The 15,907-nt window shown below is 31.1% G+C and overlaps 1 protein-coding gene across 3 annotated transcripts; it reads left to right on the forward strand.

The window, feature by feature from the left end:
* Positions 1 to 1,628: 1,628 nt before the first annotated feature.
* On the forward strand, positions 1,629 to 14,785 carry LOC145960454 (prestin). 3 transcript variants are annotated; one of them, XM_083079948.1, is made up of 15 exons: positions 1,629 to 1,902; positions 2,611 to 2,641; positions 7,956 to 8,069; positions 8,607 to 8,768; positions 9,871 to 9,981; positions 10,198 to 10,373; positions 10,762 to 10,929; positions 11,765 to 11,869; positions 11,978 to 12,111; positions 12,386 to 12,548; positions 12,779 to 12,955; positions 13,083 to 13,355; positions 13,658 to 13,831; positions 14,017 to 14,143; positions 14,465 to 14,785. In XM_083079948.1, exons 1-15 carry the CDS (start codon positions 1,867 to 1,869, stop codon positions 14,638 to 14,640), a joined length of 2,127 nt encoding a protein of 708 aa, XP_082936074.1. In that variant the 5' UTR covers positions 1,629 to 1,866; the 3' UTR covers positions 14,641 to 14,785. The 3 variants fall into 3 exon arrangements, with proteins under 3 accessions (XP_082936074.1, XP_082936076.1, XP_082936075.1); XM_083079950.1 differs by lacking the exons at positions 1,629 to 1,902; positions 2,611 to 2,641 and adding an exon at positions 3,379 to 3,663; XM_083079949.1 differs by lacking the exons at positions 1,629 to 1,902; positions 2,611 to 2,641 and adding an exon at positions 4,314 to 4,519.
* Positions 14,786 to 15,907: the final 1,122 nt, after the last annotated feature.

Consider the following 15,907-nt stretch of genomic DNA (forward strand, 5'->3'; position numbering starts at 1 on the left):
AGCAATTTTACGCTTTTCTTTTAATATTTTAATATTTAAAAAGCAAATGTATGAGAAAATGGAGATGAATTATATCGCGTTTCACTTGTAAGATTTTCACAAAATATATTCATTATCTATTTGCATATTGTATTCCGTTCAAGCGAAAGCCGTTCAAAAGGAAGCTTTAAAGAAATGGAAACTAGAGCAACGTATTCTAGTTAGAACACATGTATCGAGTTTGATGTTCAGGCACGTATCACTCGATATTCAGGCACGTATTATTGGCTCAAGCTCGAGTGGCTCCGCGAAATCTATAGAAGCGGTCACGTATCAGCTCTTTTATTATGAAGCTTCCATACACCCTTCCACGATTACTAACACAAGAATAAGTACGCGAACGTGTTGAGCTCTATTCAGCTTTGCTCTCGATCTCGATCAAATTCCGCACATTTGCACATCGTTCTTTACAGCTCGTGCATTGTCGTGACAATAAATGAAAATTTTTATACAATTCTGATTGTTTCAATCGTAATCTGTAAGTATTTATTGACTATTTCAACAGAGATTTTTCAAAACTTCAGTATTTTTTTGTTTATTTGTGAAATCTTGTAATAACATGTAATGACTTTTGAATAAAAATTTTATTCAAAGCACGTAAAAATTTCCATTTTATTTTCCTTATTAAATATCTCAAATTTTAGCTTAATTTAAAATTTTAAGAGTATATATATATATATAAACACATATAAATAATATATATTATATCTGATTTACACATACATGTTTAAATTTTTTTTTAAATTTTCTTAAAAATTATAAAATAAAATTTAGAGAATAAATTTATATATAATATTATATATCGTATTTAAAATGATATGCAGTTTTCTCCATCAAGTTGCATCTTGAATAACACTCTTAGGAATCTCTTAACCTTGTATATGCTACTCCTTCTAAACAACGTACGAACGTTATACATTTACATCAGAGATACTACGAAATTTATCACAGCTGATAAAAACGGCAAACAAGTAGATGCAAATAAATATAGCGGCGCCGCTTGAGCTTACGTACGAACGCGATAAAATGCGACTACTAATACAGCACATTACAACGATACAAATGTATGCATTTGAAAAAAAAGTTACCGATTGTTTAGATTTAGAATATTAAAAACCGCATATTTTTCACACTTTAAAATACTGCAAGATATCTAAGACAAATTCAAATTACATTTTTATTTTTTATTCATTATATTCATTTTTTATTTTACTTTTTTATTCCTTCCTATTTATTTTTATTTATTGAATACATGTAATTTCTTAACGAAATTCAGAAATTTATTACAAGACAACAATTTGATTAAATATGGAATTAGGGATAAATTAATTAATCTAATAATAAATTAATCTAATCGTTAAGTTGCACATTTGTCTGTTTTTATGATATATCTGGCAATCGAAATAAAAAAACGTCAAGTCAAGAGTAACGTTGAATGAGGCAAATGGATCGAGAGAAACGTTCGTTCGTTAAATGAGAGGTCAAGCACAATCATTTATGTTGCGTATGTTTTATGTCCGTTCGAATTATCTGGTTTAATGAATATCATGCGCCCAATGAGCTCTGATCATTCGTATCTGCGCAAACAAGGAACGAGAGAAACTTGGCGCGGATAAGGAATACGTAACAGTACAACACACACAGTGCCATCCGACGTTCAATGGATTAAGGTAGAATAGATTTCGGATCCTAGGTTTATCGTATCGTCCTATAGCGATACAACAAACTTATCGTGAAGAAGAGTAACAAGAGAGATTACCAGTATAAATCGCACCAGTATAAGTAACACAGTGTATGTACACCTACGGACGATGAGACAGCGGCATAATGGGAAATTCCAAGTCGACCAGCGAGGAAAATCTGGTAAGTAATATTCACGAGAGAAAGTGAAATTTTTAAAAATTTTTAAAAATTTGTAAAAAGAGGACTTTCCTTCCCTTCAAGAAATATCCCTTCCAAAAAATCATAGGCGTTATATTTCTCACATAATGTAATTATGTAGATACATGCGTGCGAATAATCGAGAAATTAGAGGAATACTACTTGTATACTTCTTAGAGATAGCGGTACATATAACCTTCTATACTTCTAAACTGTATTTGCTTATTACGAAGAATACGTTTGATATCACTATGCAAGCTGAGAATTATATACAACCCTAAATCTGAATGCGAGTCTAAGTACATAGATTTAAATTCCTTCCCCCCCCTCCCACCCTTGTAATAGAGCGATCAAGCATGCGAAACGTTTGCACAATCATCGTTTGCATTATTTCAACATTTACAATTATCAAATTGATCGTTTGCTCTTCCAAAGCATATTATATCAGAGAACGAAATTCAGTTCAAGTACACGCAAACTGTACAAGTTTACATTTTAACACACGCACGCACGTGTCATGGATGAAAAATTAATAGCGCGTATCAAACCTGTGGAATTTTATCTCTGATTTTTGTGCTCTTCTTATTTATAAATGTTAAAAGAAATTAAACTCGCCTTAAATTCGTCGTGACTACCTGTGGTACGATCGATAACGCCTCGTATTATCAAAATCATATTTTTCTTTTTCAGCTGAGCTCCAGCATAACAAGCTATGGAGGAGGTACGTTTTGCTTGATATCTTTTGCCGTGACATAAATATTGAGGAAATTTGCTCGTTGATTAATTGCCGTAATATATCTTGCGAACGATGCGCTTGAAAAAAAAAATATTTCTTCATTAAATGCTCATAAACGATTCTACTCTTCGTTTTTATATGTTCGCTATTCTTACATTTTTTTAAATTGATGCTTGGATATTGCTGAAAGTTCAGACATAAAAAATTTGATAGTTATTTAAAGGTTAAGTTATTTAGAGATCATATCCTCTTTATATCATGACCAACAAAATGCATACAGTATCATTTAAAAAATGCAAGAACCTTGATATTTCCGACATGTGCAAAAAATAAAACTGTTTTCAAATACAATTTATCAGATTTCAAACAGTTGAAGAAAAAAATTAATAAAATATATAATCAACCATTATATACTTACTCTAAAAATGATACTGTCAGAAATGTGCTCCGAAATAGTGCATTCAAAATGCATTAGGATATTTATGATGTCTAATGCACCTTGAGGCGATTTCGTAATGAAAAAAAAATTTACACACCTCTCGTCGCATATCGATGCGTTTGCCCGCGTGATTTCTCAAGATCAAGAGAGAAATCGACCGATATTCACTGTTCCTCGCAGGAACACCTCTGTTTGATTAGGGCCAATAAACTAAACGGTAAACTCACGCTGACGCAATCGGATGAATTCCCTCGAGATTCCGCGAGTAGAATTTCGGCGGGCGGCGAGACCGGCAGTGTTTGTCGTTTATTTAGGTGCGACCCGTTAGTGCGTAATCAAAACTGTCTTACAGAAACGAACATGTCGTGAACGCCGCGATTTACGCGAAAAAAAACGAATCAGTGAAACGAATTTCTCTTCTTCAACAACAAGAGATCCTATTATCGCACGTTTCTTTTATTTTCCTTTCCTTGTTCGATTTATCGTGCAATAGATCTCTCTTGGATGTGACATTTTCTCCTCAGAATTGGATCAGAAGGACGTTCGCTGTTATTGTTAAAATATATAAGTACGAAGGAATAAACTATCTTATGATTTTTTCACATATATAATAATAATAATAAATAAAATGAAGAGCTTTAAATCAATATTAAATAGATTAATTAATGTAAATTGTGCGTTATTAAAGCCCGTTTAAAGATATATTTTTGAAATCTATTAGTGTGTGGGTATATGTATACACATTCAAAATTATCTATTGCTTTGTTTCGAAGCTATGTAGGGAGCGATAATTTTTCACGCACGTGTGATTTATGATAATACGATGATTGAGGAAAATTGGCGGTGAACGATGTCTCGACGTAATCTCAATCTATCCTTGTCGCTCTATTTCGTATAAGTACACACGTAATTTGACAACAGATGGATTTAGAAATCCCGAATTTATAAGCACATTAAATTCATATTAAATTCATACATTGACACCAACGTGATTAGATTGTGATAGAGACTGACAAAGATGCGTGTCTGTTGTTTCCGCGCGATTTGCTCTCTCGTAACACGCGGTATATGATGATATATTGCTCCAGGGCAAATGATATATGTCACGTCGCGATTATGAATCTTTTGAAATTTGTTATATAGCGCACGTGTGCACTGTCATCGGAAGAAGCATATTGCATTATGCGTTCGTTTATCGCCGCGTGCACTTGCGGTCCGCGAAACCGCGCGCGCGAATAATTAATTATTGAATCGGCAGTGGTTAACGCGAGTTACTATAGTTATAGACTCGAGTATAATAAAATCGAGTTCAGTTAAGCGAAGCTCTATTTCTAACCTCATATCGCGAAGAATATGCTGGTTGCTTCTGTGCTTCTTTTTATTCAATAATTACTACAGTGGATTATACATATTTATATGTTACAGTAAGTTTGCAATGATTATTAAATTGATATGAAACCAACCATTAAATACGCTTAAAAAAGATATTGATACTTGATCAAATGCAATCTACTTTATTTTATAAGAAATCGTTATCTGTTTCTTAATTTGTCAGTCACATTTTATGATAGTGCTCACACAGAAAAAAAATTCTTGTTTTGAAAGTATATTTAGTTTTAACATGGAAATCTTGAAATGAGATTATATTGCGTTAATTAAAGAAAAATATAATTGCTTGAATAATTGCTTACTTGAATGAAGCCATTTTATATAGTTCAATAGAGAAAAATATATTCTTATGATTTAAGATTTAATTTTCTTGAATGGAAAAAAAACAATGTTAGATAGAAAATAACATTTTTAAATCAAAGATTATAATTTTCTTAAAGTGGAATTAAATAATTATATATTCTTGAAGTGACAATTACAATATTAAAATAAGACTGTAATATTGTTGAAATTTAATTTGATTTGACACTTTTTTTTCTGTGCAATATATCTACATTTTAAAATGTTTCAAAAATAACAAACTTTGTTATTATATTTTTAGAAGGAATAATTGTTATAATATCGCGCGCGCGCGGTAGCGAACCTTAAGAAATAGAAGTGCTGACGCACAGTAAAAAGTAATTCAAAAATATGTAAAAATATGTGAAGTTGTCACTCTTTCTCCTTGTTCATTATTTATGCTGTAAACTCAAAGTTTCACAAATTTTTTGCGATATAATAAATTAAGAGTGTAATATACATACAGGGTTTTTGAAAAGTCCGGAAACGGTCGAATATCTAAAAAATAAAGCATTAAAGAGAAAAATGTTTCAAATAAAAGTTGTCTGGTTTAAGGAGAGCTATAAAATGGTGGCAATGGTTTGACCTTGAATAGTCGCTGGAAGGTCACATGAAGGTCACCTTGAATTTTTCAAATGGAACACCCTATATATTTTTGCACATTCTTGTAGCTCATCTCGGAAGCTTTCCAAAACTATAATTAAGTTAGTTTTCATTAAGTACTTTCCGAGTTATGAGGCTTGAAATAATTTCTTAATTTTACATAAACCGTAAAAAATATCTTGTAAAATATTCATTTTTCGATTATCTTACCTTAATACTTTTACGTACAAAATAATGAGAGGAATCAATTGGTGTAAAGAAAACACATAATTGTTTCGAAAAAAAAAAATGTAATTGTTAATTGGAAATTACATTTTTTTTTTCGAAACAATTATGTGTTTTCTTTACACCAATTGATTCCTCTCATTATTTTGTACATAAAAGTATTAAGGTAAGATAATCGAAAAATGAATATTTTACAAGATATTTTATGTAAAATTAAGAAATTATTTCAAGCCTCATAACTCGGAAAGTACTTAATGAAAACTAACTTAATTATAGTGTTTTGGAAAGCTCTCGAAATAAGCTACAAGAATGTGCAAAAATATATAGGGTGTTCCATTTGAAAAATTCAAGGTGACCTTCATGTGACCTTCCAGCGACTATTCAAGGTCAAACCATTACCACCATTTTATAGCTTTCTTTAAGCCAAATAACTTTTATTTGAAACATTTTTCTCTAAAATGCTTTATTTTGTAGATATTCGACCGTTTCCGGACTTTTCGAAAACCCTGTATATATAGTATGTCGTTATTTTTTCATTCGATACGTCACGTTTATTAAGATAATTTTTCTTACCTTTACTGTATCCAACGTCTTAAATGATGCTCGTGATGTCTATTGACAGCTGTCTAATGTCTTATTTCATGATCTACTTATCTCAAAGATTACTTATCTCAATCAGCGCTTTCAGCTGAATCCAATAAGTAGTGTAAAATCTTGAATGTAAACCATGTATTAGGTGACAGATATGACTGTATTAGGTGATGCATACATTTTGTGTTCATTAAAAAAATTATCTCTATTGAAAATATTGAATCAGGATATCGGCCAATTACACTGACAATAAAACTGAATAGTACCGACTAGTGGCGCGTTACAAACGCTCATTTAGTTAGCAGATCTGCTTAGCCCGTGAAAGTTCGCTTATCATACCACGAGACAGAATCGCGAATAATCGAGATACCTCAAGATACATTTTCACGATGTCAACAGGTAGTTTGTGACCGAAATACTAATAATTATATTATTAAATATTGATATCGTTGCGTAATTTAATTTTAATCGTGATAATATTCATTGATGAATGTAATCAATTAGAAAGTCGCATTATTAAATTAATCGTGTGAACGCGAACGTGACCTTACACTCACATCTTACAATTAGTTTATCTCAATTGCATTAAACTTTTATAATATTTAAAAGATTATTGACTTGAGTTTATGAACTTGAAATTATGTTAAAATTTATCGTTTTTTTCGTTTTACATAATAGAGTTTTTACTTGAAATTTTAAAAGAAATAATGGAAATAGTTATACATATATATATTTCTTCTACTAAATCTATTATTTCTTTTAAAATTTAAAATAAAATCCCTGCTACGTAAAAAGGAAAAAAGCGATACATTTTAACATAATTTATATATTTTTATTTATTTATTTATTTATTACCGCTCATTTAAAAAAAAAACTCATTTTCAATAATGCATCGATCTTCGGTCAAATTATCGCACATTGCAATTTAAATTTTCCGAAATAATGACTGTAAACATTTACCAATATAACTTGTCAAACGCAAACCATACAATTCTATCATATAACTCGATCGCATGTTATCGATTACGTGATCAATTTCTTTCGACAATGCCGGCCATGCCAAACTAATCTTCTCATAATACTCGTTTAGGTTTACATCGAACAAACGAAATTTGCTTGCCTTAACCTAATAGAAAGCTTGCAAGCTTGATAGATTGCGCTCGCTGTTTACCGAAGAATTCTTGGCGATTATATCGCGCGATTAATACGTCATTTTAACAAAATACGCGTCATTAAATGCGAAAAGCGTATGACATGCTTAACAAAACATGTGTACACACATGAATATAAACATAAATTTCTCCTCACTTACTTAATCCATAATCGAATAAAATAAATCTTATTCTAGTTCTTTCAGGCGTTTTTAAATTTTTATATTATTGATAAATTATTTTCTGCAATATCTGTATCTTTTCATTACACGATTTTAAATATTAAAATATAATCAAAATATTATGTTCAATTTAAATTCAATATCTACATTTTTCTCAAATGCTATAAATTATGTTGAGGACTCTTCAAATCATATGAGTCATTCGATAATGAAGATAAAAATAACAATGTTCTGTTTAATCTATTAATTCCGTTTATCTACTAATTATTTATTAATTAACTTGCATGGCCGAAAACAAGAAAAGAATTCGATAACTTTTCCATATTATGAGGATAATTTCTATAAGTTTTTAATTTCATTCAACTGTTATTCGTTCGCAGACTACTGGAGCGACGACATGTCGGCGACTGTTCCAGAATTGACAGTCAGACGACCGGTCTATCAGCAGGACGAACTTAATCACTTGTGTAAATATGTGAAACCCAAAAGAATCTGTAAGTGTCAAAATCCTTTCAACATATATAATAATATAATAAAGATAGTATTTATTTATTTTTTTATCACTCTAGCCTCACACTTTTTCGACAAATCATCTTTCCGTGCTCGAAACATTAACCGTTATTAATAAAACCGTTATTAGTTGAAATTGATATAAACCGATTGACAGAGAACGCAATAAGATTCTGAAAGAAAGGTCATCGTTTTTTTCGTAAATTAAGTAGCATTATATCTACGCTAGAAAAAATTTAAAGTTTCATGGTTTTAATGAAGTTGATATAATTGTTGTAATTACTCGATATTCTTTAATAATAACTCAATTGTATTTGAAAAATATAAAGTAGAATTGCTTTAAAGTTTTATAAGCGAATTATTCTTCTTGTCCCTCTCTCTCCACATTACTAAAAACATTATATGACATTATATATTTAATATTTGATGTTATATATTTAAAAAATAATGAAAATATTCAGATTTTCTTTTTCAGTTATTATTTAATTTAATTAATCACAAAAACTTCTGGTTTTCTTTAGTTAGCAATGAAGTGTCAAGACGATGCAAAAATATCAAGCCAATTAAGCTTTTAAAAAGTTCAATACCTCTAATCGACTGGCTTTCTTCGTACGATTGGAAAAATAATATTTTGGGAGATATTATTGCCGGAATTACTGTTGCTGTAATGCATATTCCACAAGGTATGTTGCACTACATGATTCCGAAACGATAATGTATAATATATTGGTGAGAGGGCTCATTATCTGGAAAGTTTAGTCTGAAAAGGAAAATAAGTATCCAAACGCGATCTTTTAACGCTTATAAAACCGGTTTCATCGATTATAATTTGTTTAAATTTTGCGAGTGCATACATGTCATTTTTCTATGGATGATTCGTTTCATATTAATTAATTAATTATCACGCGCATTTTTATTAATATCGACATAATTTTGCGAGTGAATTCAATGCGCGAATGTCTGATGAACCTTAAGAAACAATCTGAGAGGAGAAGGAAAAAGTCTGGGAAGCATCAAGCAACGGCGGAACAATTTTGAGGTAATTAATTTTTTTAATATGTTAATTTGTGATTGATATCAATCGCGCGCACGTTTTTCGATTTTTTAAATTTTGTCCTTCTTTATTATATTCGTGTATTTATTTAGATGATTTGTTTGGATGATTTAAACAAGAATTTAAAAAATAATTTTTAAATGTAATATCCTCTAAAAACTTGTATTTAAAAAAATAGTTGTTCGAAAATTATAATGTAATTATTTCAAAATATCTGCTGATTTTCTTGTATACATCAAACATGAAATGCAATGCGCAAAATAATAATTTTTTGAAATATTAGTGATTTTGAGCATTACTATATAATTTGAATTTTATATTTGTATGTTACAGATCAACATAATTTACGTAATCCACTCCGCTATTGCATATCGATTGAAATGAGTGAAAAACTTTTACTTTATGATAAAGAAGAAATGCCAAATACATATATCTTAACGTTTTGTCTTCTTAATTTTTTTCAAACATTTATTGCACTATTAAAAGTTTGGATACTTATTTATTGTCATATTTATGGCTTGTTACAAGAGATACATATTTATTGGGATACATATTTATTTTGTTTTCTTTTCTTTCTTTTTTTTTAAGAAACGTTCTTGTATATTTTGTTCTATGAATATTCGACGATACTTATCATCATAACTACGAATTCTAGTATCTCTTGTTATACGTATCCGGTGATTCATATCCGGTGATTATTTAAGGCTCTATTGTCGATGTTGTTCTCATAGGTATGGCGTACGCTATTCTGGGCAATGTTCCGCCAATTGTTGGTATATACATGGCGTTTTTCCCGGTTCTGGTGTATTTTTTCCTCGGCACATCCAGACACAACTCCATGGGTAAGTGTATTTTGTAGATTTTATTCAAAAAAAATTAAAAAACACGGAACATAAACGAACATTGTTCATATTAAAATAATTTAATCCAGAGGTCAACAAATTATTTAAATTAATGCAAACCTTCGAGTCAATGTTTATTCAGAAATTACGTTTAGCTGCTGCTTAATTCAGAGAGCACCGTAATTAAGCAGGATTGCCGCTTCTATGTTAATTAAGGTACATTCGCGCTCATCTGCATGATGACTGGAAAAGTCGTTACCACATACAGTACCAGTGCAATTTCGGCAAATAGCACGTCAACCGAGAACGGCACCTTAATTTCCGACATAAGCCATCAATACTCGCCGGTGGAGATTGCAACTGCAGTCACATTTACGGTTGCAGTTATACAGGTAACTGCTTTATACATATTCCAAATCCAATTATTTAATTATATCCAATTAATTTATGCTTTCTATCACCATTTTTTTGTGCTTTCAACTTTTCTTTGCTACATATTTCTTCCAGAGTCATTTTAAGTTAATCCATTTAATTTTTTATTAAAAATAAAATTAAATATAAAAATTAAATATTAAATATAAAAATAAAAAATTGAAAATCAATTTAAATTTTAAATATTTTTTTCCCTCTTCATTTCTGGAAAGAATCCAATTTAAGAAATTATTTAGTATTTTGTTTCGGTTGGCTTATTTTAATTACTTCGTTCCCACAATCTGGGGTATGTTTATACATTTCGCTCCCTTAACCTTTCTTGCGCATTGCTCAAAATATTTCATCTAGTTAGGAATGTACGTGCTGCGTTTGGGCATAATCTCGTCTCTCCTTGCGGACAGCCTCGTGAGTGGATTTACGACTGCAGCGGCAGTGCACGTGTTTACATCGCAAATAAGGGATCTCTTCGGGCTGAGCGACCTGCCACGACGCAAGGGTGCGTTCAAGCTTATTCTCGTGAGTACAGTAACAGCTAAGTTTTGTTTGGCGATGCAAACATTAGTCGAGTCTTCTCTCTAACTGAAATGAGTATGCCACTACTAATACACTTCTGCTCTTACGTTTCTTCTTTCTGTTTTTCCTTTTTCTTTTTCGTCGTCAAACATATAACGTTTGCACTCGACAAACATTTAAGCAATCGTGGCGAACGCTTCCTGTAGATATATCTCGTGTAATCAAGTTGTAATTTAAACGCTGAGAGAATATTACGTGATATGTATGCAAAGATTACGTGAGGTTGCAGAAAGGTCAGGGAGCATGAATCGCGATATGTAACATCTCATTAACAGAAACTAGTAATAAAAATTATTTTTGACAATACACAAAAACAAAATCCAATATAGATATAATTATAACACTGATTTCAAATAACTATATTTTAATAGTAATTGATTACACAATTGTTACGAGAAAATGGTCTATTATAAAACAGTTGAAATAGCACGGGAGAAAATATAGATTTTTTATTTTGTCGATTGCTTCAATTTTCTTTAAAAAAATCCCAAAACGTCAGTATTTTTTTTCATTAAAAGATGCATGAGATTTCTGATGATACGTTTTTGTTATGTGTGTATATTTCTAGTTTTCATACTCTAAAAATATAAAACGCAAAGTAATAGATAACACGTTTTAACAACGTATTTTCGTTTATTCCAAATATATTCACTACACTTATCACTTTATAAATTGCTATTTTGTGTGATTTCGGTTCTGGTATTATTATAATTTCAGCGGAATAAATTTTTATTTCGAAAAAAGGTCGACTTAATACAGCACGAATGATTTTTTTCAGACTTATGTAGATATTTTCAACAGTTTCAACGATAGCAATACAACAGCAGTAATATTATCTTGCATCACTATCTTAGCACTTATTTTCAACAATGAAGTTCTTAAGGTTAGTAAGATACGTAATTATGCTTTCTGAGCAAACAATCGAATGCATTCTATCAAAAAAGCATGTATAATTTTTTTGCGTTCTAAAAAGAAATAATTTGAATTTCAGCCAAGAGTCTCAAAGTTATGTCCCCTCCCAGTTCCTATAGAAATGCTTGCAGTAGTAGTTGGTACTGTGGTATCAATGCAAATGAATCTAGCGGATACTTACGGCGTGGTAACTGTCGGCGATATACCGGTGGGGTAAATACTTTTTGAATCTTTAAACATTTGATCGATTTATCTTTTACAGCTTTTAGTGAAAAATTTGTAGTCTATTGCGAGAATATCATCTTTGTATGATTATATTAAAAATAATTTCGTGAATTTTATACATTTTTGAAAAAAAAATATATATATTTTAATATTGAAAAAATAAAATTATTAAAATATATACATATATTTTAACATCACAAGGAAGCTGTGAAAGTAAACTATTAAAATAAACTTCAAACTATCATAATGTCAAGATTTTTAGATTGCCAGTCCCGTCAATACCACCGTTATCACTTATACCTAACATCTTAGTGGACAGTTTCGTGATTACCATGGTCGCTTACACAATATCGATGTCTATGGCATTGATTTTCGCGCAGAAGATAGGTTATGAAGTTGATTCCAATCAAGAATTGATAGCGCAAGTAAGCATTGAAAATATAATATATTTATAATATATTCAAAAATAAATATCGAAATGTATTCAAAAAAATGTATTTAAAAACATAATTTTTATCGCAATTATCATTTTCAATTAGACTTTTTTCTTCTACTATATGTATAATATATTAGAAGTTGGTGTTGCCTTTAATAAATTTAATAAATATAAAAATATCAATATATTTCAAGAAAGTTAAATTTAATTTTTTTGCAGGGATTAGGTAATCTTGTAGGCTCCTTCTTTTCCTGCATGCCTATCACGGCTTCATTATCCAGAACGTTGATTCAGCAAACTGTTGGCGGACACACACAGCTGGCAAGCTTGATATCATGTACAATCCTAGTCAGCGTATTGCTATGGATCGGGCCATTCTTCCAACCTCTGCCACGAGTAATTATTCTCTTTTGATTTTGTGTGATATTTTCATTTAATTTATATTTAAAAAACGTACTGAGAAACATTTAAAAATCGAATAAATTCAATAGCAGCAATTATGATATCCGTTGGGGATTCACAGTGTGTTCTAGCGAGCATAATCGTGGTGGCGTTGAAAGGGATGTTGATGAAGGTCACTGAATTCGGGAAATTCTGGAGACTGGACAAGACGGACGCTAGCATTTGGGCCGTCACTTTTGTCATCGTAGTTTTTTTCGACATAGAATACGGTTTATTGGTCGGCGTGCTTTTCTGCGTCGTGCGATTACTCGTCCTCGCAGTGCGTCCTTACACGTGCAAGCTCGCTCTGGCGCCCGGCACCGAGCTCTATCTGGATGCCAGGAGATACAAAGGAGTATGGAGAACTTGTAGTTCAACTTTCCTCGGCATTATTTTATCTCTCTAATTTCTACCTCTTTTTTGATACTCTAATTTGTTGACACTCTAATTCTAACAGTATATGTAAATTTGTAAATTAAAAGAAATGATGAATTATAATTCAGAATTAAAGTTTGAATTTTCGGTTTAATGTTCGAGCAAAATCATAAAATCTGTGGATTATTCCAATAATTTGAATCTTCCGCTGAGAACGATTTACTGAATTTAACGAATCGTTTGAATAGCAAATTAATGACATCGGAAAATAAATATTTTCAGACCGTAGAAATTCCCGGTATAAAAATCTTCCATTATTCCGGCAGCCTGAACTTTGCGTCCAGGCAATATTTTTATGAGGAAGTATACAAGATTGCGGAGTTAGTGCCTCGAAAAGAACTAAACAAACGTCTGAAAATCTCGTGTAATGGAGAGACGACGGAGGAAATTAAAAAGGTAAATTTAAGGAAATTAAAAAGGTAAATTTAAGTAAATTTTGAAAAAAGTCTGCGTAGAAAAAAAATTAAATTATCCGACGCATAATTTTATATTCATTTAAGATAAATAACTATCTTTATCATACTGATTTATATTATTTCAAGTATCTTTCTAACTTTACGCTCGATTTTTAATTTATGCAGCTACGCATTCTCATATTGGATTTCACCGCGTTGTCGCATGTCGATCTGGCAGGTGCGAATGCGATACGGAACATCATCGATGAGTATTGCAGCATAGGAGTGTCTGTTTATATAACCGGTTGTTCCGGTAAGTATATCTATATAAATCAATCTTCGACGTAAATTTATATTCACGTAATTTCGATCAATAAGAGGTTAATTATATGCAAAATTTAATCAATGTTATTTATCATACATGACATTTCCTTCCCGATTAATATCTTAATGCATCCTAGACACGAAGAAGGCTCGTACCTGAATCATCGCGTTTCTATTATTACAAATAAATAAACGATTTTTTTTCTACTTTTCTATAGCACAAAAATCCATATTTATCGAAATTACACCAGCTTTGATATCCGGAGTCAATTTCTTAAAAAGAAAAATTCAATATCGCGATTTTGTGCAGGTCCAGTTTATGAAACAATGAGGAAATGCAACATAACCGAATATAACGAGAATTTTTTCGCCATGTTTCCCACCATTGCCGACGCAGTTCATTTCGCACTTTCTCACAACGAGGTGCCATCGATACCTGCATGGAACGCTAGGATTCACGATGAGAATTCCATTAGTAGATTATGAGACTTGCATAGCGTTTATACAACGAAAAAGAAACGAATAGTTTTTCTTTATTATCGCGAATATTTATAAACGTTAATACGAATTTAAATACTGCTTTATTAATGTATTTAATGTAGATACATAACAATACAAATATTCGACGCAATGATGACTGTTTAATCATAGACAACTATCCATAACGGACAATTATCATACATCTTCAGTTAAACTTAACTAAATGTCTCGAATAACAAAATAAAGGTAAATGTTTACTTTAGGTTACACACCTCAAAAAATTTTTATTTTCACATATGTTGTAGAGGATACATTCCTAAGTAATACACCGTTTGAATTTTGCAGCGGTCTCTTTTCGTTTCTAAGATATGCACTTTTGAGGTTTCATACTTTTATGGCATCTTTTCGTTATATTTTATTTATGTGTTTACATTTTTTGTTTACATTTGGTCATCACGGTTTCATATTATATTTTACTTGCGTGTTTATATTTTTTGTTTACGTTTGCTCGTCGCTTCCATGTCGCTAAGCTATAGAATTATTGTTTATTTTCGCAAAATAAAAATTGTACTTTTTATTTTACCTAAACTTTTAATAAATGTTTGTATATAACTTCCTTCGTTTTGCAAAGTACATGCGTGGATACCGCATGTTCCGTCCCCCCTACGGGGGGGCTCCATTTTCGGAAGATATAACCTAACCCAACCCGTGTCTGAAGTGTGGAATATACCTGGCTTCGCATAGAAAGTTGTAAACTTATATAAACCATATGAACCATATAAAGCGAAATGTCATATATCAAGGTATTTCCTACACTTCAGATACAAGTTGGGTTAGGTTATATCTTTCGAAAGTGGAGCCCCCTGTAGGGGGGGGGGGGCGGAACATGCGGTATCCACGCATGTACTTTGCAAGACATAGCAAAGTTTACAAATACATGTATTCTATTAAATATATTTCTTCTTGAACATACATGATATGGTGAAATTATATTCTATTCATGAAACTTTTTTTGTTAATAATTATTTAATAAATAACAAGCGGCTAAAATCTTCTGAAAGTTATTCAGAAAGATGACCTCGGAAAATGTAAACAGAAAAATATAAACATATTTAGAATGTAACGGAAAAATGAGTACAATGAGTAAGTATAAAATATAACGAAAAGATGACATACAAGTATGAAACTTCAAAATCGCATATCTCAGGAACGAAGAGAGACCGCCAGAAAATTCAAACGGTGTATTACTTAGGAATGTATCTTCTACAACATA

This window comes from Camponotus vicinus, unplaced genomic scaffold (genome assembly GCF_025532165.1).
Source record: "Camponotus vicinus isolate PSW18456_S1 unplaced genomic scaffold, iyCamVici1.0 SCAF_10, whole genome shotgun sequence".
NCBI lineage: Eukaryota > Metazoa > Arthropoda > Insecta > Hymenoptera > Formicidae > Camponotus > Camponotus vicinus.

Coding starts and splice junctions, on each gene's coding strand:
- LOC145960454 (XM_083079948.1), top strand. CDS start 1,867: ATGGGAAATTCCAAGTCGACCAGCGAGGAAAATCTG. Junction 12,549..12,778: donor ATCAAGAATTGATAGCGCAA/GTAAGCATTGAA, acceptor ATTTTTTTGCAG/GGATTAGGTAATCTTGTAGG. Junction 13,832..14,016: donor CGACGGAGGAAATTAAAAAG/GTAAATTTAAGG, acceptor TAATTTATGCAG/CTACGCATTCTCATATTGGA.